The 16,217-nt window shown below is 49.6% G+C and overlaps 1 protein-coding gene across 1 annotated transcript; it reads right to left on the bottom strand.

Moving 5' to 3' along the window:
• Positions 1-276: 276 nt before the first annotated feature.
• LOC122171213 (interferon-induced very large GTPase 1-like) lies at positions 277-14,542 on the bottom strand. The gene is made up of 3 exons (XM_042838625.1): positions 14,449-14,542; positions 11,001-11,186; positions 277-8,468 (listed from the first exon to the last, which is right to left on the bottom strand). Exon 3 carries the CDS (start codon positions 8,464-8,466, stop codon positions 1,174-1,176), a length of 7,293 nt encoding a protein of 2,430 aa, XP_042694559.1. The 5' UTR covers positions 8,467-8,468; positions 11,001-11,186; positions 14,449-14,542; the 3' UTR covers positions 277-1,173.
• Between the last annotated feature and the right edge of the window lie 1,675 nt (positions 14,543-16,217).

The following is a 16,217-nucleotide window of genomic DNA, read 5'->3' as shown; positions in this document are numbered from 1 at the left end:
TGAGCCACTTCTTAGAAATAATGTATGTAGAAGCCATGGAAAATACCCTTACATGCTTTGAGGCAAAAGAAATAAGTATTCTATTGTGACTCCAGGACTTCTCATAAGGCAAAATCATTGAGGGTGCCCAACATCAGGCTGGATGGGGCTCTGGTGGGAGGTGTACCCCTCAGTGGATGTTGAGGCTGGGTGGGCTTTAAGGCCCCTTCCTACTCTAACCATGCAAGGATTCTACAATAATTGTGCCTTAAACGGAAGAATGCACGCTGAGACCAGTCCAGTCCAACTCTACCAGTTTATTAGCAAAGACTACAAATTATAACGAATCATCAGATCTCCAGGAGAATCAACTGTACTGCAGGAACTGTGCAGCAAACCCCACTGTCTGCTGTGCTGGTACAGGCAGAGCTGGTGAGATGTTCTCCAGACCAGCAACCAGTTCCCACCTGCCTTCACAACACAGATGCTGACATCACACACTGCTGATGCCTACTGAGGAAGCTGCAGAGATAACTAATTCTCTACGTTGGTTATACGGGGGACTTTTGCCCAGAATCCAAGCACATGCTAAATGTAGTTAGATTGGCTGCAAGATGAAGGGAAGTGTGCCAGGGGATCTGAGCAGGAGCTCATGGAAGTGTGAGCACATCTTAACATAGGAAGGATAACTAATGAACGTGCAATTAAATCACTATAACTGAGCTGAGCACTAAGTTTAGCAAGAAGGGGTTTTCAGCTCCCCACAAATGTTTACCTGCTCTCAGACATCACTGTCCTTTCTTTAAGTGTGACAAGGATTTCCTGCAGGGAATCTGTTCTTTTGCCAGACTCATTTATTTTCACATAGCTGCAGATAATTTGGTACTTTCCAATGCTGCCTTGGTCTCAACCTTGTCTGTATGAATGGTTGCTGCAGAAATGTGTTCTTTTTTTTGCTCTAAGACAAAGCTGATGCAAGTATCTATGGCAAGAAGAGGAGTTTGACTTTATCATGAAGCAGGGGCATTTCTGAGGAGTGGGAGGAACAGCGTACCTCATTCTGTGTGCAGTTAGATGCAGTTCTCTTGACATTGTTGAAGGCTGCACTTTTGCAACAATATTTTGTGGATGTCCTCATGCCATGTTCCTCCAAAATGCAAAGCAGTTGCAGATTTTCCTTCATGTCAACCAAGCCTACCTCAGTTCGTCAAGTGCTTCCTGCTTTGTAATTGCGCGCCATGAATCAGGGATTTCTCCTCTACCTTGAAATTTACCTTTGTAGAATTCTTCTAGCTGTGCCCTGAAATGAGACACAAACCATTTCCAGTATTTTTGCATGGATGTATCAGGAAGAATGTTCCAAGTGGAATAAGGATGTCCTGCATCTCGGTATTTCTTGTATGGGATCCATCTGTCACCAACCCTGAAGGAACACTCGCTAGCAACACTGCTAGAACAAATATCAATGACCAAGTTGTCTGTGTCACGCCATTTGTATCTGCCCAAAACTTCTGGACGATGGAAGACAAGCTGGTGGTCTCCATCATGGTTTGGTATAGTGTTTGTGCAAACTGCCTGACAAAATGGACACTGCTCCTTGCACCCTGGGAACTGTTCCAGCAGTATTTTATGAGGCTGCTTTTCAAATGAGCTCAAATCAGCACGAGCAAACTCTTCCTTGAGACGATCCCTCAGGGGAGAAAGTGCCTCCGTCATGGCGTTATTCAGGAACTCTATGTCTGTTATCTCCAGGTGTTCAATGCCAACCAGGTCACTCCTGGGCAATCTTAGGACCCCTCCAAGTTCTCTGCAGAATTCATCCAGCCAAAGAGAGATTCTCTTATTGCTGTCTCTTCTGTCCTTAACAAATGTGGTTGATGCAACGACAGCTTTCAGAATGGCTTCATAGTACTGGGCAAGAGTTGTATCTAAAAACATCACCAGCCGACTGTTCTGATCTGAACAGTATGTCTCAACATGTGTCTGAATGTAACTCTCCAAAAAGTCTACTGGGGAAGTAAGGTACAGCTTGAATTTTTCAAACTTCTCTTCTTGTGCCAGGTACTTCAGTATGCAAACTTCCAGATTGGCTCTACTGCCATTGAAATCTGGTATTTCGCTCCTCATGCGTTCAGCTATGACAAGAGCTGTCTTGTCATAGATGGCCAGGCGAAGACCTGGGGCAATCTTGCTGCACAGGAAATCAGCAAATGTTGTGATAGAAGTGGCTCCTTGGCAAGAAATCTGGAAACATGTGAAGAAATCTTCTCTCTTGCTCTTCAGGTAGATGACTGGGTCATTTGCTTTCCTAAAGGCTGCGTGCATGTCTTTGAACCTGGCTGCTGCCATTTTGCACAGATACACTGAAAGATCTATGCTGTAATCTTTGGTAAATGTATATTTTTCAGTGCTAGGGACAGTATCCATACCTTCTTGCACTTCCTTTAGTATTTCATGAATAAAAGTGTGACTGTAATCCATTTTGTCCTTTTCCTTCTGGTCAATGTTTTCCTTCACACGCCTTATGATGCGATCTGTAATGAGCTGTAAGGTGCTCAAATCAGACTCACGCAAAGGAGACAAAATTTTATCCCAAAACTTTTTCTTGGATACGTGTTTCTTCTCATCAAGTGAAAAGGTGGCCTGTTTGGAAAACTTCCCAATTCGTTCATCTATTTTAGGCTCCTTAAAGTGTTCTAGAAGGACATTTTCTATTTCCACATCAATGTTCACCTCTTCCAGAGGGGGAGCATTAGAAAACACTTCAGTAACCCAGGTTAGCCAGAGGGAATCAAAGTTGCTTCTCAGTTTTTGTTCACTTAATCCCTGGCCTTTAACAGAGAGAGCCAGCTCCCTGCTCTTTTTCAGGAGCTCATTTTCATATTCAGATTTCCTCTCATCCAGTCTACTCTGGTTCTTCTTTAGTTCTAGCAGTTTCTCACACTTCCTCCTGGTTTCATCAAGAAGGGATGCTTTTAGATCTTTCAGCTTCAGTTCCGTACTAGCTTTCCACTGAATCAGTATCTCACAGTCTCTGTCCTCACTGAAGAACTTCCCCATTTCTTTGGTGATGGCATCACTTGTTTCTTGCACCTGTTTTTCAAGTTCTTTTGTGGTGATTTTCTCCAGCTTTCCGTTCCGAACCTTATTGTCCAGCTGCATTTGCAAGTCTAAGATGCGCCTTCTCAGTTTCCAGGTCCACTGACTAAAGGAGGTTTCCAGTTTCTTGTATGCAGCAATCTCCACCGAGTTCTTGAAGCTGAAAATGAAGTTTTCATTCCGCAAGGCGTTCCACAGGTCACAAATACGAACTTTCAAGCTGGAGAGCCTCAGAACACTGCCTGGAGATTCCTTCCTGGCAGCTAGGAGAATTTTGCTCTTTAATTCCTGGACGTTCTGGCTGTAGGTGGGGTTGGGTGGTGCCATTGGCGGGTTACCCTCCCACAGGTGAGCAAAGTAATGAATGTGGGTGTTCACGTCAAAGCGGATGACATCACTGAAGCAGGTGATGTCACAGAATTCCTGCTGGGCTGCTGTCACTGTCATTTCATCCAGCTTCTCCTGCAGACGCCTTTGTCCTTCCATGTTCTGTTCCTTTGCCGTTATTTCGCCCACGTTTTGATGTACAAACAGGCAGCCTGGGGAAAGCTTGACTTGCTTCATCCTCAGAAAAGCCTGCACTGCGATCTGAAGGATGTCTTGCATTTCTGAAGGGTTCTCTCCAAAGATGTTGATCAGTGTCATGTTGCCAATGCCAATGACAAAGGTGGCCAGCTCGTTGTCATGATTCAGTGAGTGCTTATTGGCCATCTCTATGGCACGAAGTCCCTCCGTGTCCACAACCAGCATGTAATCAAAGTTCACATCCCGCTGCAGCTCCTCGTCCACTTTAATGAGCTGCATAAAAGCTCCCCGGGTGCATCTGCCAGCACTGACATTGAACTGGAGACCGAACATGGCATTCAGTAGGGTTGACTTCCCTGTGCTCTGGATGCCAAGCACGGAGAGGACAAAGACTCGCGTGTCACCTAACTTCTCAATTAACCTGTCAAAGATTGCTGCAACCCATTGTAAGGGTACGTATGAAGCATCACCATCCATCAGCTCAATGGGGTACCCTGAAACCATCAGATCAGCTGCAATTTCAGGTAGTTTTTGTAAACGTTCATCTTTGGAGTCTGTTGATTCAAGAGCCTCATAAATCTGTCCTACCTCTCTCAAAATATGCTCAAGACCAATGGACGAATCATTGATCTCATTGGAAAGGGAATCTAACTTTTTCATCATTAGAGTTTTGGAGTTGTTTTCTTCATTGCTTTTCTTTATTGCCAGGATTTGAGACCATAACTGATGATACTCTCTCTTCAGTTCATCAAGGCGATCGGAGGACAGATCATCCATGAAGACCTTCATCCACTGCAGGAAGTATTTCTTGGTGTTGACGAGCTGTGAATGGAGAAAGCCAAGGAATGATTCCATCAGATGATTGAGGGGAAAGGCCTTGTCCAGTTGCTTTCTTCTTATTGCAGACTTGTCACTTTCAATTTGGCTCCGATGATGTTCTATGCTCTTGTTCCTCTTCTCCTGTAAGCGAGTGAGTTCTTTGTCCTTTTTACACCACTTGTACCACAGTTCTCCTTGAAGAGGCAGTAGCTTTGATTTGATCTCAAACAGCTTCTCTCCCTTCAGCAGCTTCACCAGCTCCTTTGCCTTTTCTTTGGCTATCACACATGCTTCTGCATCTTCATCAACTAAGAAGCTGTGCTGGCGAGCTGTGCCCAGACACATTTCAAGGCTGCAGAGTGTGCTCGAGCCCTCCAGGAGATCTCGGATTGTTTTTGTCAGCTCGCCCAATAATTCTGCTTCGTTCCTGTTCTTGATACCTATTCTTACGTTTTGGCCAGACCGGCCAGCTGCAATGTTCTCTCTCTCAGTGAAAAGACAAACCAAAGGCCTCTGAGACTGCCACAGGTCTTGTAAAATTTTTCTGCCTTTCTTATCACTCTGATCTGACTCAGAAATGAGAACCACGTTCACAGCAGACATCTCCTGCAAGAAGCTCAACTGTGCCTCGTGATCCCTGGCATCTCCGTGCAGGTTACAGAAAGCAACACAGCTGTCAAAACTGTCGTCATCGCTACCACGGGGACAATACCAGGAGATCTCCACCACACCTTTCATCAGCAAACAGTCCTTGGTGCTGCCTTTGCAGTGCCGGTGGAAAAACGTGTCGTGCTTTTGTTTGCTCAGCAGAGCGTTCAGGAGCTGAGACTTGGACGAGAAAGGAGAGCTGCCAATGCGTATGAAGGACAAGATGGGTGTCTCAGCCTGATAAATGAGTTTGTTTTTGTAGCTGCTACTTTTAGTCTGCTCTCCCGATTTTGCTGCTCCTTTCCAGCTCTTTTTGATTTGGCTGAGGGACCAGAGAGGGAACTCGATCTGTGAAGTGCATGGGTTGGGTACCAGGAGGGGGAGTGCAAACTGGCAGAAGGCAAGCTTTGATGCAATGTACTGCCTCATGAAATCATTGGCGCAATGAAAAATGGCCATCTGGAGGTCCATAGGGTGCACGTGGCTCTCCCTGGTCGCAGATGCAGGAGCTCCTGCATCCAAATTACTGAAAAAGTCATCAAAGGAATCAGAGGGCTCTTCCTCTGTGGCTTTTGGTGCAGGAGTGACTTCTGGCTTACTCTCATCCTTGCAAGTCAGGTACCTCACGCTGTAGTCCACACACAAGAGCTTTTGCAGGAAGTATAAAGGTAGTTCACTCTCCTTGCTGGGCTGGCTGTCATGTACAGATGTCTTGTGTATGACGTGGAAGTCTTCTGAGCCCATTTTTCTTGGATAGTAACTTTCTAGCCCAAGGCGCTTCAGCAAGTTGAGGAACTCTGGGTTTGCACCGGCTTGATTAGTTTTGGATGCGCTGTCATCTGAGTGGGGTTTGGATGGAATGGGAGGCAGGACTCCTGGAAAAGTCTCTTCCATGTCTTTGATTATGCTGTGTTTCTTCAGATCGACAGAGGTGTCCTCCAGTCGCCCACTGATGTAGGCCTGCAAGTCTCTTTCCAGCCCCTCCCAGTCCTTGATCCCATTCTGTCTCTTGAGGAGATCTTCTATCTGTGCACACCATGAGCTCTCCATCTTATCTTCCATGAACACTAAGCGGTCACTCTTCTGCTCAGGGGACACCTCACTGCTTTCGGATGTTATGGTGAGGCCTGTGAAGAGCAGGAAGGCCTCGGCTCTGTAAACATCCTGCTCCTTCAGGCTCTGATACTCATCATATGCTGTTTGCATTTCCTTGGCCATGAAGTTAATTTCTGGACAACCGAGGAGGTACTGAAAAGTGCTGCTTTCTACTTGGTATCCTATTGTGGTGGTAACTAAGAGCACTAATAGTTCTATGTCTTTCTCTGCCCTTTCCCGCAGATACTGGAGCAAAGAATAAACAGCCAGGCTTATAGTCTGGGTGGCTTTGATCTTTGCTTCATGAATGGCAGATCCAGAGGTGGCTGGTGAGTAGGTGACTTCCTGAATGTGCTCCTTCATTTGCAGCAGTGTCTTGATGAGATCCTGAATCTCAGAAATATTGGGAGTTTTGGGAAACGTGTGCTCAGTGTTGAAAATCCACTGCATAATGAAGGAAGCCCTGGGGAAGTCCTTAACAGAATAGATGTGAGGATCCAGCAGGCACTGCAGCAGAGATTTGATATAGGTGATGTTTTCTGGAGGTGATTTTTGGCAAAACAGAACGGTATTCACCAGGAACTCCTGCAGTGCTTTGTCTGACAGGCAGACGTTGATCCAGACACTGGGATTTTTTGCTTTTTCATTCAGAGTCTGTTTGAAATCAATCAGTGTGAGCAGTTTCCTTTCATCCCCGGTGACCTCCCAGGTCTTCATGTGCTCCAGGAAAGCTCTGGCCTCTTCCACAGCACTGGCCAGTTCCTCTCCAAACACTGTGCCAACACTGTGATTCGTGAGTGCTTCATATGCAGCCCTGAGGCTGCTGCTCAGCTGATGGGCGGATTTAAAATCACTGCTATGGTTGGACAGGATTATGTCCCACACTGGGATCAGCTGAAAGCCCCTGTCGATAACAAACCAGGTTGTGTTATTGGCCACAAGCCCACATTTCCACTGGGCAAGGGAATCTGTCTCTGTTGGACCCCCGGTGTTGGTCACAGAGAGCTGAATCGCAGTGTGGCTGCTGCCTCTATCGCTTCTCCCAAGTGATGCCTGTGAGCTGGACTTTGAAACTTCCACATTCATTCCCACACTACCAGCAAAGCTGCTGAAGCTCGCCCTGACAAAGCAGTCCAGTGCTTCAGATGCTTGTTGCTTCATCTCTTCCCTTTGCTCTGTTCTGAATCCTTCGGAAGATGCTTTCCACCAGAATATGCCCCCAAAGTGGAGGGGTCCCTGGTTGACGTGGGACCCAAACCTGCTGAAGAAGCTGGCACACTTGCTCTTCAGCATGTTGAGCCTGTCTGCCTCCTGAGTGATGCTCAGAAGCTCCTCGATGTGTTGCAGCTCCCTCAGGGCCCCATCTGAGAAGCGAAGCTGGTCCTTTTGGAAGTAGCAGGAGGCCAGAGGGACGTAGTGATACTTGGTGGTACAAATGTACGTCTGCTCTGAACGTGAGTGGTGAGTGCTTTCCTTGCGTGAGGAGCTGCTGTAATCTTCACCTCCTTCCACACTGAACCCCCAGAACCCAGCTTTGGCAGAAACGCTTAGGCTGAAGCCCAGCTGCTCCATGGACTTGGTGAAATTGGCTTCTGCTGCAGAGGAGGAGAACTCCTTCCTCTCAAGCAGTGACCCTTGCTCCGGACCAGCAAGCCTGAAACCAGCTGGGACTGTGATGAGCTGCTCTCGCTTTGCCAGCACATCTGCCAGGCTGTTGGTTTGGTAAATGCCCTGCAGAGCCAGCCCTCCTGATGCCCGTCTCAGGACCTCCTCGTCAGAGACATTCTCACTCCTGCCCAAAGACATCTCCTGCTGCTCCAGTTGCTTCTGGATGCTTGCAAGCACATCTGCCAAGGCCTTCTCTGGTGGTGGCCAGTACTCCCTGGGAATATCCATGGCTTGCCATACTGCCTCTTCTTTCTGTGCTATCATCCCCTTGCTCTGGTTGTGATGTGTTTCTTTCAGCTCCTGCAGAGCTAACTTGGCTTCTTTTTGCCTCTGCTTCATCATCTCCAGGCGCTGCTTCTGCAGCTCCTCAAGAGTTGCTTTGTTGTCTGCAATTTGGAGAAGCTTTCGGAGTGCCGTTTTCTCCCAGGGGTACCGTACCTCAATCTCCAGCTTCAGATAGTCTTCATATTGCAGATGTTTCAAGGCTTCTTTTGATTTCACACCTAATATCTTCAACAACACGGGAAGCCAGTATTCTTCATCCAGTCCTTCGCTCTGAAATATTTCTGCCAGCTGTTGTTTAGCAAGATTTGCCTTTTCCAAATCCTCTGCTCTCTTCTCCTGGGACTCCATGGCTATGGAAGAGCAACAGACTTCAGTTAAAGGCACGTTAGAAGAGGACACCACTTTTTCATTGAAGAGTCCTCTCCACAGGGTTAGGGGGTTCTACTCACCTGGCTGCTGGAACACAAGCTTAGGCACCTCAGTAACAGGCAGGTCTGGACAGACAAAAAACACGCCACAGACTTGGCTACACAACCAACCATGGACAGGGAGCACCATGTGTGTTCACCAGACCGGTCTCACCTGTCACTGGCTCTCCTTCCTTGCAGCGCACAGACATGAGGTAGAGTGGGATTGCACAGGGACAGAAACATGCTCAATATAAAAAATTTCTGATCAGGCTGATAACTTCATGAATCGTTGAATTGTAGAAATGCTCAGGTTGGAAGAAAACCTTAGCGATCAAGCCTGACTGAAACCTAAACATGCAACCCTAACAGCTCTCCACTAAATCACAGAATCACAGAATTGTAGGGGTTGGAAGGGACCTCCAGAGATCATCGAGTCCAACCCCCCTGCCAAAGCAGGTTCCCTACAGCAGGTCGCACAGGTAGGCATCCAGGCAGGTCTTGAACATCTCCAGAAAGGGAGACTCCACCACCTCCCTGGGCAGCCTGTTCCAGTGCTCCGTCACCCTCACTGTAAAGAAGTTCTTGCGCACATTTGTGCAGAACTTCCTATGCTGCAGTTTCCAGCCATTTCCCCTTGTCCTGTCACCATTCACCATTGAAAAGAGTCCGGCCTCGCCATTCTGCCCCCCACACCTTAGATATTTATAGACCTGGATCAGGTCCCCTCTCAGTCTTCTTTTCTCAAGGCTGAACACACCCAGTTCACTCAGCCTTTCCCCATAGCAGAGATGCTCCAGGCCCTTCACCATCTTCGTGGCCCTCCGCTGGACTCTTTCCAAGAGATCCCTGTCTTTTTTGTACTGGGGAGCCCAGAACTGGACGCAGTGCTCCAGATGAGGCCTGACTAGGGCAGAATAGAGGGGGAGGATCACCTCCCTCGACCTGCTGGCCACGCTCTTTTTAATGCACCCCAGTAAGCCATTGGCCTTTTTGGCCACAAGGGCACACTGCTGGCTCATGGCCAACCTGTCATCCAACCAGGACACCCAGGTCCCTCTCCGCAGAGCTCCTCTCCAGCAGCTCATCCCCCAACCTGTACTGGTGCATGCAATTATTCCTCCCCAGATGCAAGACTCTACACTTGCTTTTGTTAAACCTCATCTGCTTTTTTTCTGCCCAGCTCTCCAGCCTGTCCAGGTCTCGCTGAATGGCAGCACAGCCTTCAGGCGTGTCAGCCAATCCTCCCAACTTCGTATCATCAGCAAACTTGCTGAGGGTGGCCATTATCCCCTCATCAAGGTCATTGATGAAGATGTTGAACAAGACCGGACCCAGCACAGACCCCTGAGGAACACCACTAGTTACAGGCCTCCAACCAGACTCTGCACCGCCAACAATGACCCTCTGCACTCTGCCAGTCAGCCAGTTTTCAACCCACCTCACTGTCCACTCATCTATCCCACACTTCCTCAGCTTTGTTATAAGGATGTCGTGGGAGACAGTATCAAATGCCTTGCTGAAATCAAGGTAGACTACATCCACTGCTCTCCCCCCATCCACCCAGGCAGAGACAACATCATAGAAGGCTACCAGATTGGTCAAGCACGACCTCCCCGTGGTGAACCCATGCTGACTACTCCTGATAACCTCCTTTTCTTCCAGTTGCTTGGAGATGGCATCCAGCACAAGCTGTTCCATCACCTTTCCAGGGACAGAGGTGAGGCTGACTGGCCTATAATTGCCTGGATCTTCCTTCTTGCCTTTTTTGAAGACTGGAGTGACATCGGCTATCCTCCAGTCTTCAGGCACCTCTCCCGTCCTCCAAGACCTCTCAAAGATGACAACTCATGACTCTGATTGGATAAGTGCCTGCAAGCATGGTTAAGGAGCAGACCAGGGGTGACTGTGTGGAATGTTGTGTTGACATGTAAAGGGGGACGGAGGGGGGCGGGAAAGCTACAAGAGAGAAACTGGGAATGTATATGAGGGATATCAGAACCTGCACTAAACTATTTGGATGGTTACTGCATCTGAGTCCATGCCTTCCGATGCTGCAAGCATCTTCTCTGATAACCCCGGAGCATGCAGTTGATGCCTCTGTGGGGTTTAGTTTATCACTGCCCCTGTTACTTATCACTGCCTTGGCACTGGAACGGTCCTCGACTGGTTAATGGTAAGGAAGCCAATGCTCTCACTGTGCACATACCTGTACAGTGCTGTCATACAGAGCTGACAGGGATCTCTGTCTCTATTCAGGTGAAGAGATTTATTCATTGCACAAAACCTTCCTGTGCAATCATCCCTCATCCCACCAACTACATGTTACAGCCTTTCCAACTCCAGAATTGATGCCAGGCTCTTGTTACTATGCTCTTTTGACTCTTGCAGAGCCTTTGTTCCCTTTTTCCCTTTATGCTGAGGGGAAGATTTAAGGAAAAAGACCAAATGGGTTTGCAGTCTGTGTCCTCTTACCTCCCAGCAGATGCTCCTGGTGGTGATGCTCAGTTTTCGGTGGACGCAGGGCACCAGGGCACGCAGCCCAAGCGAGGCAGCACACAGTCACTTGTTGGGCCTGGTAGACAAGGCAGGGTTGTGAAGGAGAAGCTGGGAACCACTCCAAGAACTCAGGAGGAACAACACGAGGAAAGGTCCAGAATCCTAAGGGAGAGAAACAGGTGCTCAGGAGAGAATAATATTTGAAAAATCATGGCTGTCTGGCGAAGTCCCTGGTGACTGCAAAAAAGGAAACATTACTTCCATTTTTAAGAAAGGTAGAAAGGATGACCATGATTACCAGGTAAATTACAGGCTGCCCTGTGCCTGGGAAGATCATGGAGCAGATCCTCCTAGAAGCTTTGTTAAGGCACATATAAGATGAGGAGGTGATCTGAGACAGCTAGCATGGCTTCACCAAAGACAATCTTGCCTAACCAATCCGGTGACCTTCTATGATGGAGTGACAGCTTTGATGAATAGGGGAGGAGCAATGGATGTCATCTTCCTGGACTTCTGCAAGGCCTTTGGCATGGTCCCTCACCACATCCTTCTCTCTAAATTGGAGAGGTGTGGATTTGAAGGATGGACTGTTCAGTGGATTAGGAACTAGCTTGCTGGACACAGCCAAAGGTTGTGTGGTTCTGTGTCAGGGTGGAGGCGGGTCACAATAGGTGTCCCTCAGGGGTCAGTCCTGGGACCAGTGCTCTTCAACATCTTCATCAGTGACACAGACGATGGCATCGAGTGCACCCTCAGAAACTTTGCAGATGACTTGGTGTCATCTGACATCTCTCATCTGACATGTCGGATGACTCCAAGTCATTTGCAAACTTGCTGAGGGTGCACTTGATGCCTTCGAGTTAATCCTGAGCGGTGAAGTCAAAACATTGGAGTGAAGGGGGGAAGGGAAGCCAACCAGAGGGTCCTGGACAAGTTGGAGAAGTGGGCCCATGTGAACCTAATGAGGTTCAATCAGGCCAAGTGCAAGGTGTTGCTCTTGGGCCGGGGCAATCCCGGGTATTGGGATTGGAAGGAAGATCTCCTTGAAAGCAGCCCTGCAGAGAAGGACTGGGGGGGGCTGGTGGACAAGAAGCTGGACATGAGCCAGCAACGTGTGCTTGCAGCCTGGAAGGCCAACTGTGTTCTGGCTGCATGAAAAAAGGGGTGGCCAGCAGGGAGAGGAGGTGATTGTCATCCTGTACTCAGCTCTTGTGAGGCCCCGTCTGCAGCACTGCGTCCAGGTCTCGGGCCCCCAGTTCAGGAAGGGTGTGGAGCTCACGGAGCGGGTCCAGAGGAGGGCACTGAGATGAGCAGAGGGCTGGAGCAGCTCTCCTGTGAGGAAAGGTTGAGGGAACTGGGCTTGTTTAGCTTGGAGAAGAGGAGGCTTCAGTTAGACCTCATTGTGGCCTTGCAGTAGGCAGTGTAGAAACAGGAGGACTTGAAGGCAGCGTAGAAACAGGAGGGGGAACGGCTGTTTGTGAGGGTGCATAGTGATAGGACAAGGGGAATGGTCTTAAACTGGAACAGGAGAGGTTTAGATTAGATAATAGGGGGAAGTTTTTCCCCCAGAGGGTGGTGAGGCACTGGAACAGGTTGCCCAAGGAGGCTGTGGATGCCCCATCCCTGCAGGCATTCAAGGCCAGGCTGGATGTGGCTCTGGGCAGCCTGGGCTGCTGGTTGGTGACCCTGCACATAGCAGTGGGTTGGAACTAGATGAGCATTGTACTCCTTTTCAATCCAGGCCATTCTATCATTCTATGATCTCCCACACCCCTTGCCATGGTGCTGGGCTCCCTGCTCTGGGCAGCCCTATTGGGGCAGGGGGGACCAGGGGGACCCAGAGTTACAACCCTCTTGCCCCAAGCACCCTGGGGTTCTGTGAACCCTGCTGGCTCCTTGTCACCAAGACCACAAGCGTGCTGAGAGCTCCCAGGTTGCTGGTTCCTGCCCAGAGGTCACAAAGGCATCACCTCTCAGCATCCTCCATCCTTGGGAAAGCTCTGGAAGCCAGCTGGGCCTTTACCAATCAAATCCCAAACTTAGGAAAATTACTGGGCATTCTTCTCTGAAAGCAAGAGAGCTCAAGAAGCACTTTCAGTTCCACAAGGGCCTGAGCCTCTTCCAGAAAAGGCTCTGAGTTCTGAGAAGCAGAGAAGGCAAGCATGGATCTTGAGTAAAAATGAAAGAAACTTTAACCACATCCGGAAGCCCTGCATGGAGCAGAAGCTGGGAGAGTGGTGGGCAGGACGCTGTTTGCTGCCTCTGACATCAGGTGGCTCCTGAGGTCACAGCCCCAAACCCACAGCCTCCCCACCCCAATTAGTGCCCAGACCAGGGATGGCACTGACATCAGGGTGTGAGCTCGGGCAGCCCCCACTTATTGGCTGCCAGGCAAAGAGAGTTGAACCAGCCCCCTCTCCCTCGACTGCTGATAGTTTACATTTAGCTGCTTTCATTCATGAGGAACTCTCTTGGCTCGTGCCACAGAGCGAGGGCAGTGTAGGGTGCTGGGTCAGCAGGAGCTGCCCCTACTGCCTTCCAGCTTTTTCTCCGGTGCTTTTGGCTGCTCCTTCAGCATGGCAGCAGTGCTGCTGGTCAGTGCTGAGGAACTCAGCTCAGCATCCTGACATGCCTAGGGCTGAGCACAGCGAGGTTCCCACTCACTCTCCAGCCAACAGAGACATCTTGTCCCCACTTTGTATAGAGGGTTCCTTTTCTCATGGCAGGAGGAAGCCCAGCAGCCGGTCTTCCCTTGGCCATTCATAGACCAATGGTTAATGGAGGCTGGAATGCATCCTGGTGGGGTGCAGAATGGGCAGGAAGGAGAAAGCAGCATAGCGCCAGATAAGAGTAAAGGCTCAGCAACAAGAGAAATCCCTCTATCCCAAGAGTGAAGGTGGCAGAGAGAGATGCAGGCACAGTATGTTGCACAGACACTGCTGCTAACGATTGTCCCAAAGGGGTGAACACTGTGACACACAACCAGCACCACTGCACCGAGCTCTTAATGCAGTAATGAGCGCAGCATGCCAGCATGTAGAGCAGGGCCACGGGGCTGCAGCGCTTGTGTTGGGTTCTGCTCCACAGCACCCCTGGCTCTGCCTCGAGGATCTGCTTTCAACTCCACTCTAGCACTGCCCTTCCCTCCCCGTGCACTTTGTGCTTCCATCCCTGCCATGTGCAGCCCCCGATCTGGGTGCCGAGTCCTTCATGCTTCCCTTCTCCACTCCCCCCTGCCCCCCAGTGCAGCCATTGCCATCACAGCCCCCACAGCACAGCCCCTTTGCCCCCTGCCACAATCCCCTCTTTCCTGCCGGCCCTCTCAGCCCAGCAGCATGACATGAAGCACCAAGAAGAGGACCAAGGGGCTCCCAGTGGGTGTGAGTGCCCCTGCCCCACCCCAAGCACAGCAGCCAGGCCCTACCTGCACTTTTGGAGCTCCACAGCCCCGGTGCTTTCTGTGTCTGCCTCTGACCCTGTTCTTACACAGCTCAGAGCCTCTGCACAGGCTGCAGCTTCCTGTGGTGGGGCGGGGGAAGCCTTCTCCTCCCTGAAGCTGAAAATGAAACTTGCAGCTGCAGGAAAACGGAGGTGGTGCCTGGAAATCTTCGGCCATGCAGTCAATCCAGGGGGACCCAGAGTTATAACCCTCTTGCCCCAAGCACCCTGGGGTTCTGTGAACCCTGCAGGCTCCTTGTCACCAAGACCACAAGCGTGCTGGGAGCTCCCAGGTTGCTGTTTCCTGCACAGAGGTCACAAAGGCATCACCTCTCAGCATCCTCCATCCTTGGGAAAGGGCTGGAAGTCAGCTGGGCCTTTACCAATCAAATCCTGAACTTACTGGCATTCTTCTCTGACAGCAAAATGTGCCTGAGAAGCACTTTCAGTTTCACGAGGGCCTGAGCCTCTTCCAGGAGAGGCTGATTTCTGAGAAGCAGAGTAGGCAGGCATGGATCTGGATGAAAAATAAAGAACCTTTAACGGCATCTGGAAGCTCTGCGTGGAGCAAGGGCCTCCCCATCCCAATTAGTGCTGAGGCTGGGGATGGCACTGACATTAGGGAGTGAGCTCGGGGAGTGTTCCTTTAGGTGTGCATCCCTCGTTGACCTGGTTGATGTCTGAGCACAACACAGTCGCTTGCTCACCTCCTGCCTCTACCGGTGGATGGGGAAGATGACAGCATGAATCAGAGGAAGATCACTTGTGGGTCAGGCGTACAATTGGAAGGAAGAAAGAAACTAAACAAGTGAAGCAAAAGCAATGTAGATCTGTATACGTGACAGGGTTCAGCCTGCCCACAGGCCCAGAAGAAAAGAAAGAGAGAGAGATTAAAAATAAGTGTTGATGGTTTATGCTCCTGGTCCGGCCCTGTGGCTAATGAGGCAGGGGACTCATGGGCCCCAGGAGAAGGGAAAAGGGCGGAAGAGTAGGGAGATAGTAATGGCTCTTATAGAACAAAGCAGTGGCAATGATCTGAGGAGGAACATTAATTTCCTAAGTATGATCTCAGAATGCAAGATAAAACAATACAACACCATACAACTGGAATTCAGGCCAACAAATCAGACAAAATGAGAGAGAGAATGTCCAAAACCGAGGCCTAACTCTGTAGAGCACAGGGGGACCACATGCTTCTCTGCCACGAACAAAGAGAACGAGAGGCTCCTGATCAGCCTAGAGCTCCACTTTTCTTCCTCTGGGCTCGAAGACCTCCAGGAAATGTCACTCCTCCCTTCCAAGAACCAAACACCTAAAAAAGGAAGTCCATAGAACCAGAACATGACCCCTTTAACTGTTTTGCTTTACATGATGATATGATGTGCAATAGCACCAACATAAAAATCACAAAACCACGACACTTGTCCAGAGTGATCAGGTGCTTCCATGAGCCCTTGGAGTAGAACAGTCTGCATATATTGCTACTTTTGTCCTGTTTCCGCGTCCTCCCATTCAAAGGTAAAAAGATCTAGGCGCTCTGAGTCCAAAGGGCAGGTCCAGAAAGCATCTTTTAGGTCTGTTACACTAAACCACTTATCAGCTGCTCAGCAGGGAGGCAGAGCTCCAGGTGGAGGTGGAGAGACTAAGGGCCATCAGGGTGAGGCCTGGGTGAAGGACACAACTAGAAGACTGCCAGTTTTGGTTCACCCCTCTGCCCATTACTGGCAGTTCCGGCAGGCAGCGATGAAGTAGCTC

The sequence above is a fragment of the Centrocercus urophasianus genome, unplaced genomic scaffold, assembly GCF_019232065.1.
Source record: "Centrocercus urophasianus isolate 14NV4802_14NV808 unplaced genomic scaffold, USGS_Curo_1.0 seq_868, whole genome shotgun sequence".
Lineage (NCBI taxonomy): Eukaryota > Metazoa > Chordata > Aves > Galliformes > Phasianidae > Centrocercus > Centrocercus urophasianus.
The sequence above is the reverse complement of the archived record's forward strand: the minus strand, read 5'-3'. Positions and strand labels throughout refer to the sequence as shown.

Coding starts and splice junctions, on each gene's coding strand:
- LOC122171213 (XM_042838625.1), bottom strand. CDS start 8,466: ATGGAGTCCCAGGAGAAGAGAGCAGAGGATTTGGAAAAGGCAAATCTT.